The sequence below is a fragment of the Salminus brasiliensis genome, chromosome 14 (genome assembly GCF_030463535.1).
Source record: "Salminus brasiliensis chromosome 14, fSalBra1.hap2, whole genome shotgun sequence".
Lineage (NCBI taxonomy): Eukaryota > Metazoa > Chordata > Actinopteri > Characiformes > Bryconidae > Salminus > Salminus brasiliensis.
The window spans coordinates 28,041,800-28,057,777 of NC_132891.1; the positions used below are offsets into that span (position 1 = coordinate 28,041,800).

At 39.6% G+C, this 15,978-nt stretch overlaps 1 protein-coding gene across 1 annotated transcript in view; it reads right to left on the reverse strand.

The window, feature by feature from the left end:
- The window catches only part of kcng1 (potassium voltage-gated channel, subfamily G, member 1), a 33,711-nt gene that overhangs the window by 2,520 nt on the left and 15,213 nt on the right, over positions 1 to 15,978 (reverse strand). Inside the window, exon 2 of the mRNA XM_072697181.1 lies at positions 6,822 to 7,670. Coding sequence (XP_072553282.1) covers positions 6,822 to 7,598 — 777 coding nt within the window. The 5' untranslated portion in view covers positions 7,599 to 7,670. The remainder of the gene's footprint in view (positions 1 to 6,821; positions 7,671 to 15,978) is intronic.

A 15,978-nucleotide genomic window follows, 5' to 3' on the forward strand; every position in this document is an offset into this window, starting at 1 on the left:
TCATGCTTGTTTCTGATTGGTCACGTGTACAAGTTGGTACTGAGAGACTGTGGAGAGTAAACAGAGAACATCTGATGGAGCCTTATGTGAAAATATGATTCTAATGCAATTTGTACATCATGCACATGTTTTAAAAATGCATTTTACATGGAATTACAGCAGTCAGCCATAACATTATTACCACTGAAAGGGGAAGTAAAATATTATCTTGATTATCTTCATCTACAGTGTCATCTGTCACGGGGTGGATATATTAGGCAGCAAGTAAAGTCAGAGTCAGTTTTTGAAGACGAATAAAAATGGGCAAGCATAAAGATCAAGTACCAAATTGTGATGGCTAGCCAACTGGGTCAGAACATCTATGCAGTGGTCAGTACTGACCAAAAGTGTTCCAAGAAAGGACTATTCAATATTAGGCAGGTGGTGCTAATATTATGGCAGATTGGTGTATATTTGACTTACTAAACATTTTCACAGTAAGATTGTAAATACTAAGAGCTCTACAACAGCCCACACAAATACACTTTACAGGTTTTCTCAAAGACTCGGACATCACCAATATTTACTTATTTGGGATTTGTTCAATTGACAAGGACAATCCATCCAGGGGATAATATAACATGCGAACAATTCTGTGGTTTAAAAGCAAAGCATGAATCTGATACAGACTTTTCTTTTCTTTTTTTTAAATGTTAGAAAAAGAATTTAAGAAAGGCATTCTGTCTGAATGGCCAGGATTTTGTTCAAACTGTGTGTGACTACTACTCTGAGGGTAAGAAAAATACATTAATAAGTAATAAATATGACTTCAATATTGCTTCTGAGAATGGGCTACATAGTCCACAAACGTGTGGGATTTATGCAAAGTGCAAATGTTTAAATTGTTGAGTTTCTGTTTTAGTTGGAGTGTTTTGGAATTTGCTGGCTTGCTTTTAAATTGACTGTGGAGTTTTCTAAATTTATTGATGTGATTTTCAATTTGCTGTTATGTTTTTTGCTTTGTTAGTCAGGCCACCACACTGGAGGTTGTCCTGGACTGTACCTATCGATTCCTCTGTACAGAAATAACACAAATAGATTTTAAAGGGGAAATTCCACAATTTTTGTTTTCCACACCATTTGATTTGTGATTTGATGTAAAATGCTTTGTTCTAGAGAAATATACAGAGTCTCATTGCTTTGGTAGCAGAAACAAGATGTCTTAAAGCATTTAATTGCTATGTCACACAAAGCCATTAGATGTTATTTTATGATAGTTTTGAGCTAAAGTTTTTGCACTAAATGTATTTGGTACAGATATTGCTTTTAGATTTACCTCTATTTTATCATTATTAACATTACACAGGGTCAACAAAGCCAAAGTGGAACACAATTTGGTAGATGGTACATGTTCAAATGGTAGGTGTTAAAATGTATCATGCCTGAAATCACTGTGTGAGTGACAGTTCTTGGTGTAATTGTTTGTGATATGTACTCTTTTCACAAATCCTTTTCACTCAAACAGTGTTTGATAAAGTTTGTCCCAAGTTTGTTACTTGATGTTACCCAGCATAACTCATAAATCCACTGGTGGTTTTGCATAGCAAATATAATGCCCATGATTATATTGCAGTTGGTAAGTTTCTACAATGCACCTTTAGCAATAAAACACTCTGTATGACACAGTTTACATCGCAACAACTGCATTATGCTAAAATGTAGGAATTCCCTGTTAAACAATTCTCATATTTTTTTTCTTTTGGTGGCCTTTTCAAAGTAAGATGATGATCTAAGTATGGTATAGTCTTTATATTCTTATCATATATCATCATGGTCATGTAAAAACCTTGTATTTCCATTGTCTTTTTCCACTTTTATATATTTTGAATCAGTCAGTTGTCAAAATGTCATGATGAATTAACCAATAGCCAATAGAAATGCCCCAAAATGACTTGTATATATTTATAATATATACATATATATTTATAATATATATATATATATATATATATATATATATATATATATATATATATATATATTTGTTATTAAACAAATGTATTTAGACAAGGGAAATCCCTAAATTGCACTGTAAGTACCACTATACTGTAAATACTACTAGGTACACAGTGGTTAATAACCACAAAATTGCTTTATGGACCTAGAGCGTTTTTTCCAGCTGCAGTACTGACCACAGAACAGCAGAGGGAAGCATGTACCACCAACATGAGCACAGCACCCCAAAGAACCACAATGTGCCCCTTTCTAAATTCAAAGTTTAATTTTAAAGTGTTTTCTTCATTCGTCTGAACCAACGCTACCAGGGTCCTTAACCATGCTCACTGTGCACATGGCACTGTTTTGTCTTCATTCTCATTCAGTCCTGATATTACATGTAGCACAGTCACTGCAAAAATCCCTGCTAATCAGGAAAGTGTCAGCAAAGGTGGTTATACTGTGTATGCGATCGTTATTGCTTTGTAGATGCAACCAATAGCTAAGCAGATTGAAATTCTAACAAGGTTTGCGAAGGTGAGGACAAAACCTTGTTATTACATGCCTTCAGGCCAAAGCAGACCGTCGTTTATGAGCTTACATTTCAGATGACATATTTGCCTCTTTGTCCTGCACCAAATTACATCCAGTCTATCTCAACAAAGCCTAGCGCTCCCTTTAATTTCACTAGAGACAAAGCCTGTTAGCTGCATTACGAAACGAACACCCACATAGGTGGAAATAGCTTAAGTGGTCCTGAAGTGACAGAGGCATGCATACATTATATGCATTTGTCAGAATTGCTGTGGAAAGATCAAGCATAAAATGACACAGGTTTTGAGCAGTCTGGGGCATGTTTTCAAATACTGGATAAATGGTGTGCAAGTTTCAGTGACTGCTTAACAAAAGAAACTCCAGCCTAGCCACTCTTTGGACATAAGAGGCTTTTTTGCTCTCAAAGGTATTGTACTCCTGTGTTTTAAATAACTTGTATATAACTCAAAACATAAAGGCATAATATAATATAATAATATATAATACGTGATACAATAACACTTAAATGTTTAGATATTGGGATGTTATGTTTATTTTAAATATTTCATTATATCCAAGCTTTGTTTTGATGCTTTTTGCTCTCAAACAGCTTCTCAAACAGGATGTGGTACCTGAGATTCTTTGCCTACAGCCCTGAAAAATGTCCACATACAGTGAGCACCAACTTGTGTCCTAAGAACGAGAACTTTTACACGTTTTTTGTTTTGGAAATGCATTACTGTGCAAAAAGTTAAGGCATCTGCAAAAACTATATGTAAAGCTGGTTATCTGAGCAGTAGAAATGTATTATTGTAAAAAACATTTATAATACATACAATAAACAAATAATATATAGGCTATGTTCTAATTTGATGTGTGTCTGCTAGCTAAATCATTTCTAAAGCTCTCATCAAGGAAGCAGTATGTACAGTTACCAACCTAATTTATCCAATCAGACCTTCATTAACAACCCTCCATGACCCTCCAACACAGCTGTTTTTTCACTGAAAAGAAAATCTGGTATAACCAAAGCAGGGCTGTAAAACAGGCCAATTCCATAACCCAAAACTGTTACTAAACAGTCATACCTTATTTTATTGCCGCCCCAAAAATGTACCTACACCCTAATAAAAAAGCTGCAGCTTGGTAAAAGCAACAGCCACTTGGTGAGAATACGGCATTGTTGATACTTTTAGTATTTGCTAGATTTTGGTCCACTGTGTTTTCTGTACCCTTGTCCGCAGACAGGGAGCTCAAAAGCGGTGCACAATGAATCACAACCCAGGGAAGCAAGCGGATATCCATGCTGAGCTAAATCCCACCTCAAAAAAGCTTTTACCATCTCTTCTCTCCATTGTCTGCACCCTCGAAAACAAACTGGACAACCTTGGACTAAATGGCTAGGCTAAAAGCTAACAGTTGTGGACCAGCTACTATTTCTTCAGCATGCTAACCGCACACCACATGGAGAGAACACTGAGATGAGCAAAACTAAAAATGAAAATCTGGTATGGGGAAAAATGGTTTTATAATGATAAAAACAAGGTTATGCTGTTTAATCAGCATATGCGCATTTTCACCCCAACCGAAAGCACATACGTACTATTTATACAATTTAAATACATTTAAATATGTTTACTTTATTTGTATTATTTATATAGATTTTGATATCTTATAGTGTTTTTACTGGGTAAAATACTCTTAGAAAACAAATGGGTGGCTAATACTTTTGCACAGTACAGCATGTTCATTCATAAGCATCACAATTGTTTTAAATTTGTGTTTCCAAAAAAGTATACTATAAATAATTCTGAATTCAAATTCAACTAGCAGTGTTACATTTATGCTGTGAGTGTTAAATTTGAACCTTTTCTGTGTTCGATTACTTACAGTGTTACTTTAAAACTGGCAAATGTGCTGTATATCAAGTGATGATGCAATTTCCTTTGGATTAAGATTTATTTTAGACAACTACATACATTTAATCCAGTGTGTGACTGGTGTTGCATCAGCTTACTGTGTATACTTCTGATAGCAGCAATAACTACGTGCATTGGTGTGAGTCCCATATTTGCTGTTTGAATCTTTGTAAAGTAACAGCTCAAAGAGTTAGCACCAGAATCCATATCTGACCAATACAGCAGTGTCACACACATATCAGCAACCTTTGATACTGAGAGAGAAAGAAAGAGAGAGAGCACAAAGAGCACATATTGGATGTTGTAAAGCTTAGAGAGAGATTCTTTCAAGGCAGTACTGTGCTCAAATTATAATTGAAAATTACTATCCTGTTTCTCTTTCTTAGCTGAGGGCAGCCATGTTAATTACTCTCCCGACTGATGCCAGACTGGATAACAAGCGCCTTAATTCAATTAGCAAAGGAGGTTGTGTCAGTGTGCAACTAAAATAGATCATTTCAGATTTAGGATCACCTGCCTTGTAGAGCCATCATATTTTTAGAAACTCATGAATTCATGAAATACTTTACTATTACTAGTACTGCTGGATACACTTTCCAGTGCTTGCCTTTTGTATATATACAGAATAGTAGGTTTGGTTACATGCATATTTTTAAGGCTAGCTGTTGGAATGCATTGGATCAGGTCTGGATTTTGACCACATGTAGGATCACATGTAACAGGAACTCTGATTTTGTGGTGGTATGCACAACATTTCTGCACAAAAGTAAGAACAAAAGTTCTTCTTACTTTTTACAGTTTTTGTGCTTGATTGTATTTATTCTAATGATATCGGTGGTCTAATGACATCTAATGATGTTATCATGATGATATATTCAAAAGCACACCAATAAATGTTTTTTAACAGTTGGATTTTGCAAACATTCTGCTGGGATGGACCAGGTTCCAGCATGGTCTACTATGTTCATTTACTATCACTGAATGTTCTAGCTGGGAACACGTCCCAACCCATAAACGTGCAACGTTAACCATTTGTGCATAGAACAATTGTAAATTCTAAGTTTAGAACTTCACATGGTTACAAGTTTGCATTATTACACTGTAAGCAATCAACAAGTGTTGAGAGAAATATCGAGGCATTGAACAGTATCGACATATCTGCTTTTGTACTCATCCTTACTAAGGTTCATTTGTTTAACCAATTTAGATTTACTTGTTCATCCAACATTAGGTTTGAGATGGGTTTAGTTTTGCCCACATCACATTTGGCATTTGGCAGACACTCCAGACAAACTCAACATATAACATACATAATAAACAAGCATTTACTGTAACTCTGTTAAAAAAATCTAAAAGATAGGCTAACTTACAATGATAAAGTTACTGATCACAGAGTGTTTTGTGAGTAACTTCAACTTAGTGTATGCTTATACTTGTCTGCTTAGGTTCCTTTAGAATTAACCCTGGTGCAGATCATTAGAGTAAGTGTGAATGCTGCCTTGTGGGTCATGGCCCATTTCTAAGCTAACTCTGGTGCAAAGACATCTAAACAAATAAAACACAGGATATGATGTCACAAGATGACAGTATTATAGAGGGTTTTGCAGCTAGGCAATATGACATGACAACATGACTAAATAAGCCAGGTTTAAGTGTTCAGGGGTTAGATTTTAGTTTTTTTAAGATAATTCCCCCTGGTTCTTGTAAGGATCACACAGGACCAGTGCATCATGTCTCGTTTTCCCCCCCTAATGTTTTTTCCCCTATCACAGGCCTTACTTTTCTTAGACTCTTGACCATAGAGGGCTGTGGTGTTAACAAGATTCAAACTTACCATCCCCTGTCTTTTGTCAAACAGGTAGGTAGATGATTGCACCACTCTAGAGTTGTAAAGCTATGCACATACTGTATCTGTGACTAAGAAGAAACTATGTGGCACAAAAGTCTAAAACTGCCTATTCATCATGTTTGAGGAGATCATACATTTAAATCCCGGAAAAGGCTCAGCACTCCACTGTCAAAAGCCATGTAATAAAGAACTTTTCTACAGATTTGAAGAAATTAAGGGGGGGGGGGGGCACAGTCTAAAAATGTATTGGTGACCAAACTGGTGTGCAAAGCTAAAATATGTGAGTTAGAAGAACTTTTTACTACACCAAGTTAACTAAACTTGAGTGTGGTCAAACTTCCTTACTGCATTAAGTTGATTTTTATAATGTTGCCAACTGGTTTGATTCCCCTCTCAGGCAAGCACATCATGCTGTATTAATAAATGACCCTGGCAAAGACTCCTAAAGCTACATCACCTCTAAAGATGTGTAAATGTCATGCATCCTGTTGCCTTGATATATTAGCTCAACAGCTTCTGTTAGAACAAAACACCTGAGCACTCACATCTTCCTCTTCCTCCCTCATAGCCGGCATGGTGCTTATGGACAGGTTGATGGCTGTGATGGTGACAAAAAGCACAGAGAGACAGGCAAATATTTTGCCAGGGAGTCCTGAGTGCGGTTTCTCCACCATGTCCCTCAGCTTGCCCATGCAGCGGCCTAGCCGGGACTTGCCCGCCAGGCCTCCTTCACTCTCGTCATCGTCATCATCCTCTTCTTCCTCCTCTTCGGCCGCCCTTTCCAGCTCGTTGCACTCCTCAGCACGCTGCAGCAGGCGCCTTCGGCAGCACCACTCCAGGCTCTCCTCTGGCAGGCCCCAGTACATGAGCTCCTCGCGAAAGGAGAGGGCGCACATTTCGCGCAACGATCGCAGCTTACCCGCACGCAGGAAGGTCAAGATGGTGCGGAAGGCACACGGGCTGCGGTCAAAGAAGAACTCATTGCGCGTCACGTCGTAGTCGTCGCACACACGCATGATCTCGTCGAAGCTGCTGCACAGGCGCAGTTGGCCAAGGCGTGACAGTGGGAAGTCCTCCAGTGTGGTCCAGGGCAGCTGGTAGCGAAGCCCACCCACATTAATAATGACGTGTAGCCGCTGGCTGTCTGCTGGACAGGCCGCAGCATCGGCAGCATCAGGTGAGATGAAACGCTGGGCCCGCTTGTAGTAGACACCCTTGAGAGCTTCACACTCCTGGACAGGTGGCGGGTTCAGGGAAGTGTCTGAGGCACAGCTCAGAGCACTGTAGTCATAGTCGGAGCCATCCCCAGCCAACAAAGTCATCTTTTAGCAGGCCAGCTCCACCTCACAGTGGCTCACATGCCTGGAGGCTGGCACTTGCTTGCGGGCCCTCACCTGCACAAGACAGAAGGTGATGACAGTCAGGAGAATGAGCATACAGAAAGCATTAACCACATTTTTTCACAGTTTTTAGCAGGCAGTATGTGGTGCCTTGTCAAAGTGCTTTTCTTGGTACTTACAGCAGTGGTGTTTGTGTCTGAACAGGGATACTAAGCCTGCTTTTCCATGTGTGGAGCAATGAGTGCTACTATGCTGCTAAAAACCCAGTAACTACAAGGAAGCACATATGAGATCTTTTATCTAATCTCCCATTGCTATCCTGTTGAAAGTGCAGCAGAAGACTAATTTAACCGCTGCAAGAAAAAAAGGTCATCATGACTGAAACAGATTGATAGCATCTGTCCGGCAGGCAAGGTGAGATAAAGTAGGAGAAGACAAAAGCGCAAGAGGTGCAACCACTAAAAGTGGTTCTTCGCATCACTGTTGGTATCTCCTCTTAGATTTACACATTAACTTACAGCTCCATTACTTTTTCTTACTTTTATTAGCATCAAAGTATGAGTGTGAAAAGAGGTCTCATGATAAAAGAAGCCTTTTCTTAATAGAAATCTCTGTTTCTGATGGGCGTGAAATGAAGTGAATTATCAGGTAATGATCACTCAGCAGCAGCTCAGTATGGAATTTATTTCCGTTTCTATTTTTAAAGAAAGAACCCTGGGAAAGAACTCTGTGTGAGCCACTGGCCAGCACACACAGGCAGAGCAAGCCCATTCAAATTGTGTTCAGTGCCATTTTATGCAAAAAGTGAATAGGAACCTCTTATTGGATGCCATTTACAAACAAAAAAATATATAATCAGAATATATCAGATTTATGTATTTATTTAATGCACTGACTGTTTTATGTTTCATTGCTGTTTACTATTGTTTAAGTTCAAAACCAAAATGTCTACAGAAATCTAACTCAAGCAATCTTGCATAAAAGTTAAATCAGGTGTGTTAGTGCAGTGAAAGTAACAACATTTGAAGGGCTGCGAAAGCTACACCAGCGTGTAGGTTGGGAACTAAACCTCTGGTTCAGAATATGACTTCAGTTTTTCAATAATTTGCACTGTTATTTCCAATTGTGAACCATCACGATCTTAGATCACAGGGTGCTGTCTTCTTACTAGTTCCCAAATTCAGAAACCTTCCAGAAAATGTTTGGGACTCAATCTTCACATCATGGCTGAAAAAACATTTGTTTAGTTTTACTTTTGGTAATTAATGTTTCCCTTTAGATAAATCTTGATCCAGTGGTTCTTTGAAATAGGGAATTGTGGTAAACAAAGATACTAGTCCTGTCGTCCCACTGCTTGCACGCATCACTCAGGTTTGTGGATGGTGGAAGCGGATGGGTGGCAATGTTTCGTGGTGCTCCCATGTCTGTGTTACCTTCAGGCTCTCTTCTATTAATTAGGCTGTTATCAGACATGTTAGTCAGATCTGCTAGTTATAGTCATTGGACAGATTTAACTTAAAACAAAATGTTCAAGTGATGAAAGTAGAAAAAGTGACACATCAGTGATTTCTTTTCACCTTTTGACTGTAGCCATAACAAGGCATTAAATAAAGTATAGTGTTTATCAGGGGTAGGAAACCACGGGCCGGAGTCCAGCATAGTGTGGTGATTTCCCTATACTAAAACACCAACTAAATTTGGCAATTACATGTAAGCTAAATCTAGTGTCTATGAGCAGGAAAACCACAAACCTGTACATTCACCCCTTCAGGGCCAGGTCTTATATAGAAGATCTACTTTGAATATGAGGAAATAGCCAAGTCACCCAGTATATTTCCACTGTACAGTGCTGCTGTTCTTTCTAGCCACTGAAACAATAATTATCATACATTTGTAAGAGTGAAGCCAAGACAAAGTTGTATAAATAAATATAGCATCGTTTTTACATAGGTGATTCCCCTTTTCTAAAACATCTACCTAAATTTGCCAATTAACAGGTCAGCTGAATCAAGGACTCCTTGAGCGGGAAGATCTCAAAACTGCAGGTATTCAGCCCTTCAGGGCTGCAGTTCCCAATCCCTGGCGTATAAGGGCCCTGTGTGTAAGATCTACTATTGATATCAGGAACCAGTATATGTCCATTGTAGAGTGCTTCTGTCCTTTTTGGCCACTAAAACGTTAATTACACACCCAAAAGTGCCTGTGGACACCTAATGCTATTACAATGAGTGCTCAGCCTCAGACGACTGGCTGCGCTACTAATGTACTGAACAGCTTCCTCAGTAATGCACCAAGAAACACTTTTCCAATGGGCCCTACTGCCCTTCAACTTACCAACAGAGATGCTGATGGCTTTTTAGGGAGTGCACTGTGACTCAGCAGCTCCACAGATCCGTCCACTGACTTGAAACAACCATTTTTGTGTGTGTATGTGTTTGTATGTTTTTTCTGCTCACTGGTACTTCTGAATATTTATTATTTAATTTCTATTAGCTTTTAAAGGTTGAGCGCAAAAAGCCAAGAGGTCAACAGGTTGCTAGAGTGTGTTCTGTAGCACTTGTCACCCCCCCCAACCCTACTCACAAACACACATACAGAAATGAGGTGTTAGCTGCAGCTTGCTGGCAGTGTACCAGGAGGAGCAGTTCCTAACAAGAAGAAAGAGTCAATGTTACAGTAATCGGGAACTTCACCTGGATTTATCAGCATCTGGATGTTTGTTTTACAGATGGTGTGATATTTACTTCCAGAATTCACTGGTATTAAATCCATTCCAACCTAATATACACTGCTCAGAAAAATAAAGGGAACACTCAAATAACACATCCTAGATCTGAATGAATAAAATATTCTCATTGAATACTTGTACAAAGTTGAATGTGCTGACAACAAAATCACACAAAAATCATCAATGGAAATCAAATTTATTAACCAATGGAGGCCTGGATTTGGAGTCACACACAAAATTAAAGTGGAAAAACACACTACAGGCTGATCCAACTTTGATGTAATGTCCTTAAAACAAGTCAAAATGAGGCTCAGTCTTGTGTGTGGCCTCCATGTGCCTGTATGACCTCCCTACAACGCCTGGGCATGCTCCTGATGAGGTGGCGGATGGTCTCCTGAGGGATCTCCTCCCAGACCTGGAATAAAGCATCCGCCAACTCCTGGACAGTCTGTGGTGCAACGCGACGTTGGTGAATGGAACGAGACATGATGTCCCAGATGTGCTCAATTGGATTCAGGTCTGGGGAACGGGCAGGCCAGTCCATAGCTTCAATGCCTTCATCTTGCAGGAACTGCTGACACACTCCAGCCACATGAGGTCTAGCATTGTCCTGCATTAGGAGGAACCCAGGGCCAACCGCACCAGCATATGGTCTCACAAGGGGTCTGAGGATCTCGGTACCTAATGGCAGTTAGGCTACCTCTGGCGAGCACATAGAGGGCTGTGCGGCCCTCCAAAGAAATGCCACCCCACACCATTACTGACCCACTGCCAAACCGGTCATGCTGAAGGATGTTGCAGGCAGCAGATCGCTCTCCACGGTGTCTCCAGACTCTGTCCCGTCTGTCACATGTGCTCAGTGTGAACCTGCTTTCATCTGTGCAGAGCAGAGGGCGCCAGTGGCGAATTTGCCAATCCTGGTGTTCTCTGGCAAATGCCAAGCATCCTGCACGGTGTTGGGCTGTGAGCACAACCCCCGTCTGTGGACGTTGGGCCCTCAGACCATCCTCATGGAGTCAGTTTCTAACCGTTTGTGCAGACACATGCACATTTGTGGCCTGCTGGAGGTCATTTTTCAGGGCTCTGGCAGTGCTCCTCCTGTTTCTAAGGCGGAGGTACGAGTCCTGCTGCTGGGTTGTTGCCCTCCTACGGCCTCCTCCACGTCTCCTGGTGTACTGGCCTGTCTCCTGGTAGCGCCTCCAGCCTCTGGACACTACGCTGACAGACACAGCAAACCTTCTTGCCACAGCTTGCATTGATGTGCCATCCTGGATGAGCTGCACTACATGAGCCCCTTGTGTGGGTTGTAGAGTCCGACTCATGCTACCACGAGTGTGAAAGCACCACCAACATTCAAAATTGATCAAAACATCAGCAAGAAAGCATAGGTACTGATAAGTGGTCTGTGGTCCCCACCTGCAGAATCACTCCTTTATTGAGTGTGTCTTGCTAATTGCCAATAGTTTCCACCAGTTGTCTATTCCATTTGCACAACAGCATGTGAAATTGATTGTCAATCAGTGTTGCTTCCTAAGTGGACAGTTTGATTTTACAGAAGTTTGATTTACTTGGAATATTGTGTTGTTTAAGTGCTCCCTTTTTTTGAGCAGTGTATAATTGATATTCACCAAACATACATTTGCTCATTGCAGCCAAAAGCATCTATTTTAACTCCAACTCCATAGGAATTGTTTCCAAAATGACTTTTCATCAGGCTTGTTTAGTTGTCCTTGAAAACCTTTGAATGATAGAACAGTGCACCACCACTTCAGAGTCTGCTAAATATTTCTGAAGGTCTTTTGCAGTCAAAAGAGGCAGACGTTTTGATTAGCCTTTTAAGAAATCAGGAATTAACAGTTGCATCTGAAAGTCCTCTTGGCCTTACAGATCTCAACTTGAGTGTCACCATTCGTGTTAACTGCCATTTCTTAATCACATTATGAACTGAGAAAACAGCTCCCTAAAACACTTTGCTGTTGATTTCAGCCTTCTCCTGCTTTTTGGGCATTATGTATTATAATTTTCAGAGTGCTAGGCAGCTGCTTAGGAAAGCACATGGCTGCTGATCTTGGGGACAAGTTTTAGGGTTTGAGGAGTATTAATAAAGCTAGCCATAGCCCTAACAAGCTTTCATCTTTATTTATATCAGACACATATCTAACACATTAATACTCCAAAAAGTCAACCCTGTTATCCCTGTTAAGACACTACCAGGCCTAAAGATGGAGCAATATGAGCTATTGCAAAATATGAAAAAATAAAAATAATGTATACAAATAAGAACTGTTATCTTCTACCTCGGTAGCTACTGTGTTAAAATATGTTATAAGCTGGCTGCGTTTAGCTATACGTCATAGCACATAATATACCTCTTCATCTTATCCCCACCACACACATTTAGTACTGAGTGCACCGTTGCACTGTCCTGTCCATTTACTGTGTCTAACAGCTGTTGTATTTATAGTATTTATTAAATTGTTCTGATTCCATGTTTGCACATGTATGCTGCACTTTATGTATCTGTACCATGGTCCTGAGGAACATAATTTTGCTCTACTGTGTACTTGTCCTCACATGGAATGACAAAGCCTCTTGATCTATGATGAGGTTATTATTTTTGTTTTATCATTTCTAGTATATATATATATATATATATATATATATATATATATATATAATAATTACTTCATGAGTCCCTGGTCGTCACACATGCTGCACTGGCTCTTTGTAAAACTAATTTAAAACTCATTTTAGATAACAGGACACACTATATGCAGTCCAGTGTAAAGGCGGTCGATCCAATCTGTATTAGAAAATGTGATCCATTTTGGAAAGAGACACACTTACAGCAGCAACTGTTAACAAGTAACTAGAAGCACTACACAGCCTCTGTCAGAGCATACTATAAACAATACCCAAATATGCTCGCTAACATCTCTTCATGGAGTGAGGTAGCGGTATAAAATTCTGCAGCTGACATGCATTATGCATTATTTCGGGTTCATACACAGAGATAAAAAGAATTACAGAATCTGTGAATTAAGGCAGTACCTGCGCTAGTATCACTGTCTGGGAAAAGGCGCACTTCAGTTGGGAAAAATTCAGAGAAAAGTTTACTTCAGTGAAACAGGACTTACGAAATGCATGCTTTGTTTAGATGTTTCTTTGAAAACCTCAAAAAATTTTGACCTTCCATGACATGGAACCCAGAGTGTGCTAAATCTTTCTGAAGGTCTTTTGCACTCAGAAAGTTTTTTTGATCTACCAAACCTCAGGTTATAATAATACTGGTATAATACTGGTATAATACTGGTTCATTCAACAGAATAAAAAACATTTATCACATTGAGGCAGTACCTGCACAGGTTACACTGTCTGGGGATAGGGCTCACCCTTCCTCGAAATGAAGATTTTCATTCATACCCCCACTAATTTTGACTGACTATTGTCCCACCCCCAGCTGTAATTAAGATTTTAATTGGTTCTGCTTCTTACTGTTCGTGCCTATAGGTCAGAAGCTAAAATCAATTGTGACAGAGCCTTTGTCAGTGAGGACTCTCAATTTATGTGACAAGCTGGATTAAAACCTTCAGCGGGTTGTATGGTTGGGTCACAGGATACTAGGAATTTGAGCGATGCACATAAAGGTTATTTTAGATTATATTTCTGCAATTTGACATCATTGCTACATAAATGTGTGTGGACACATATGCCTTTCCTGGCACCACAACAGAAATCAGGCTTGTGCGCTAGCCATAAACAGACTCGAAAACATATGTAGGCCTACACGCCCTCAACATCTGACCAGCAAAAGAAGAAAAGCCATTTCACACCCCGGTAGCTTCACGATTTTCATGGCCTGTGTCCAAACTAATTAAATCAATTACTGTGATTAAGACACAGCAGGTTCACAAGTCGCAAATTAGTGTCTGCGCTCCAGCGTGCTCCAATCAGAGATTAAGATGGGGGGCCTTCAGCTGGCTAAAGTCAGGGCGCAAATGCGTCATGGAATGCTTATTAGGCACCTGCGCTGTCAGTCACCACCAGATAATGATTACACTTGGCCTTTTGTTTCCGGCCTGTCAAATTAAACCCACTCCGAGCCCCACGCTGCTGGGGAGGGTCTACTGGCTCAAACGGCCCCCACTGTTCACTTCTCACGCAGGCTTCCGTCCTATGGAGGATTGTGCTCGAGCACAGCGATGAGACAAGAATAATTAGATGGGAAGCAGGAACAAAAACACAGTGGTCACGATACATAGCAGAGCAGCATGTCAAGAATTAATCTAGAAGGAGGCCTCAGTGGAGGATCCACAGGCATCTTGACATGAAAATAGCTTTGCTGTTAATGAAGCTTTGCAACAGCAAATCTGAACATGTACAGCTTTTGCTGTGTGTCTAGTGTTACCACAAGTTTGAAAAATCAGTCCTTTTTCAACATGGTAAATAATGCACCCTTCTAACTTCCAATTATTTATTTATAGTAAATATGCTAACAGTATGTCAGCATTGTATTCTGCCCATGAGATCTAATCTAATTGCACATGTTAATTTGACTCAAATGATGCATATCTAAAACATAAAGGTAAGTAGTTTTGTTCAGCAGCATACCATGTTTAGCAGTGTTTCCATTAAAATCCAATCAAACAATAATACCATGTATTCAACCATTAAATACATGGTATTATTGTTAAGGTGATACTTTTAAGCATATTAGCTAATCCACATTCCAAAAAACAATCTTATTTTTGTTCCCTTAAGTAGAAATCTAATAACAATTGTCCATTCGCACACTTGTATGTGTATAGGAGTGTTAAACAGCTCCTTCCCTTTTTCTAAATACACCAATAATTCAGCCAAAAACACTTACCAGAGTTTCCATTTAATCAAGTTAAAAATTATACAACACCAGCTAAAGAACTACACTCATCATGTGTCAGCGGAAAACAGCACAAATGCGCTTTGGCCAAGAGAAATTAGACTTTCATCCATGTTTGAGGGACTTCCAGACAATTAATTTGCCCTCTTCTTGGTAAGTTGAAAACCAGAGAACACTATTACCAAAGAGATACTATTAACACTACTATTCAGAGCCAGATGTCACAACGCAGTGGCTGTGATAAAGTTCTGTTGGTATATGGTAACAGCTATATGTTGTTAAATGTTAAAAGTAAACATTTAAAAATCGTCATGCCCCTGTCAAACACATTTTGATATATTGAACTGAAAACACAAAACGGAAATATGGTAAAACATACCTCAAGAATCATCAAAATGCAGTCTTCAGACCAGTGGCTCACCTGCCTACCATTGCTACCTGTTTTATGACCATGTTAAAACCTAAATTGACTCGTAACTATCTGCCACTATTAATATCACCACTATTAACTATCTGTTGTATCTGGTTTGGTAATTTTTATCATTAATGTTTAAATGTTTAAGGACCAGAGGATGGGTCCCCCTTGTGAGTCTTGGTTCCTCCCAAGGTTTCTTCCTCCAGCTCTGAGGGAGTTTTTCCTTGCCACTGTTACCGTTGGCTTGCTCACTGGGGGTCTTTGATCCATCATGTCTTACGTTATTTCTTCTTTGTCTCTGTCTTTTATTAAGTACTAATTATGTAAAGCTGCTTTGTGA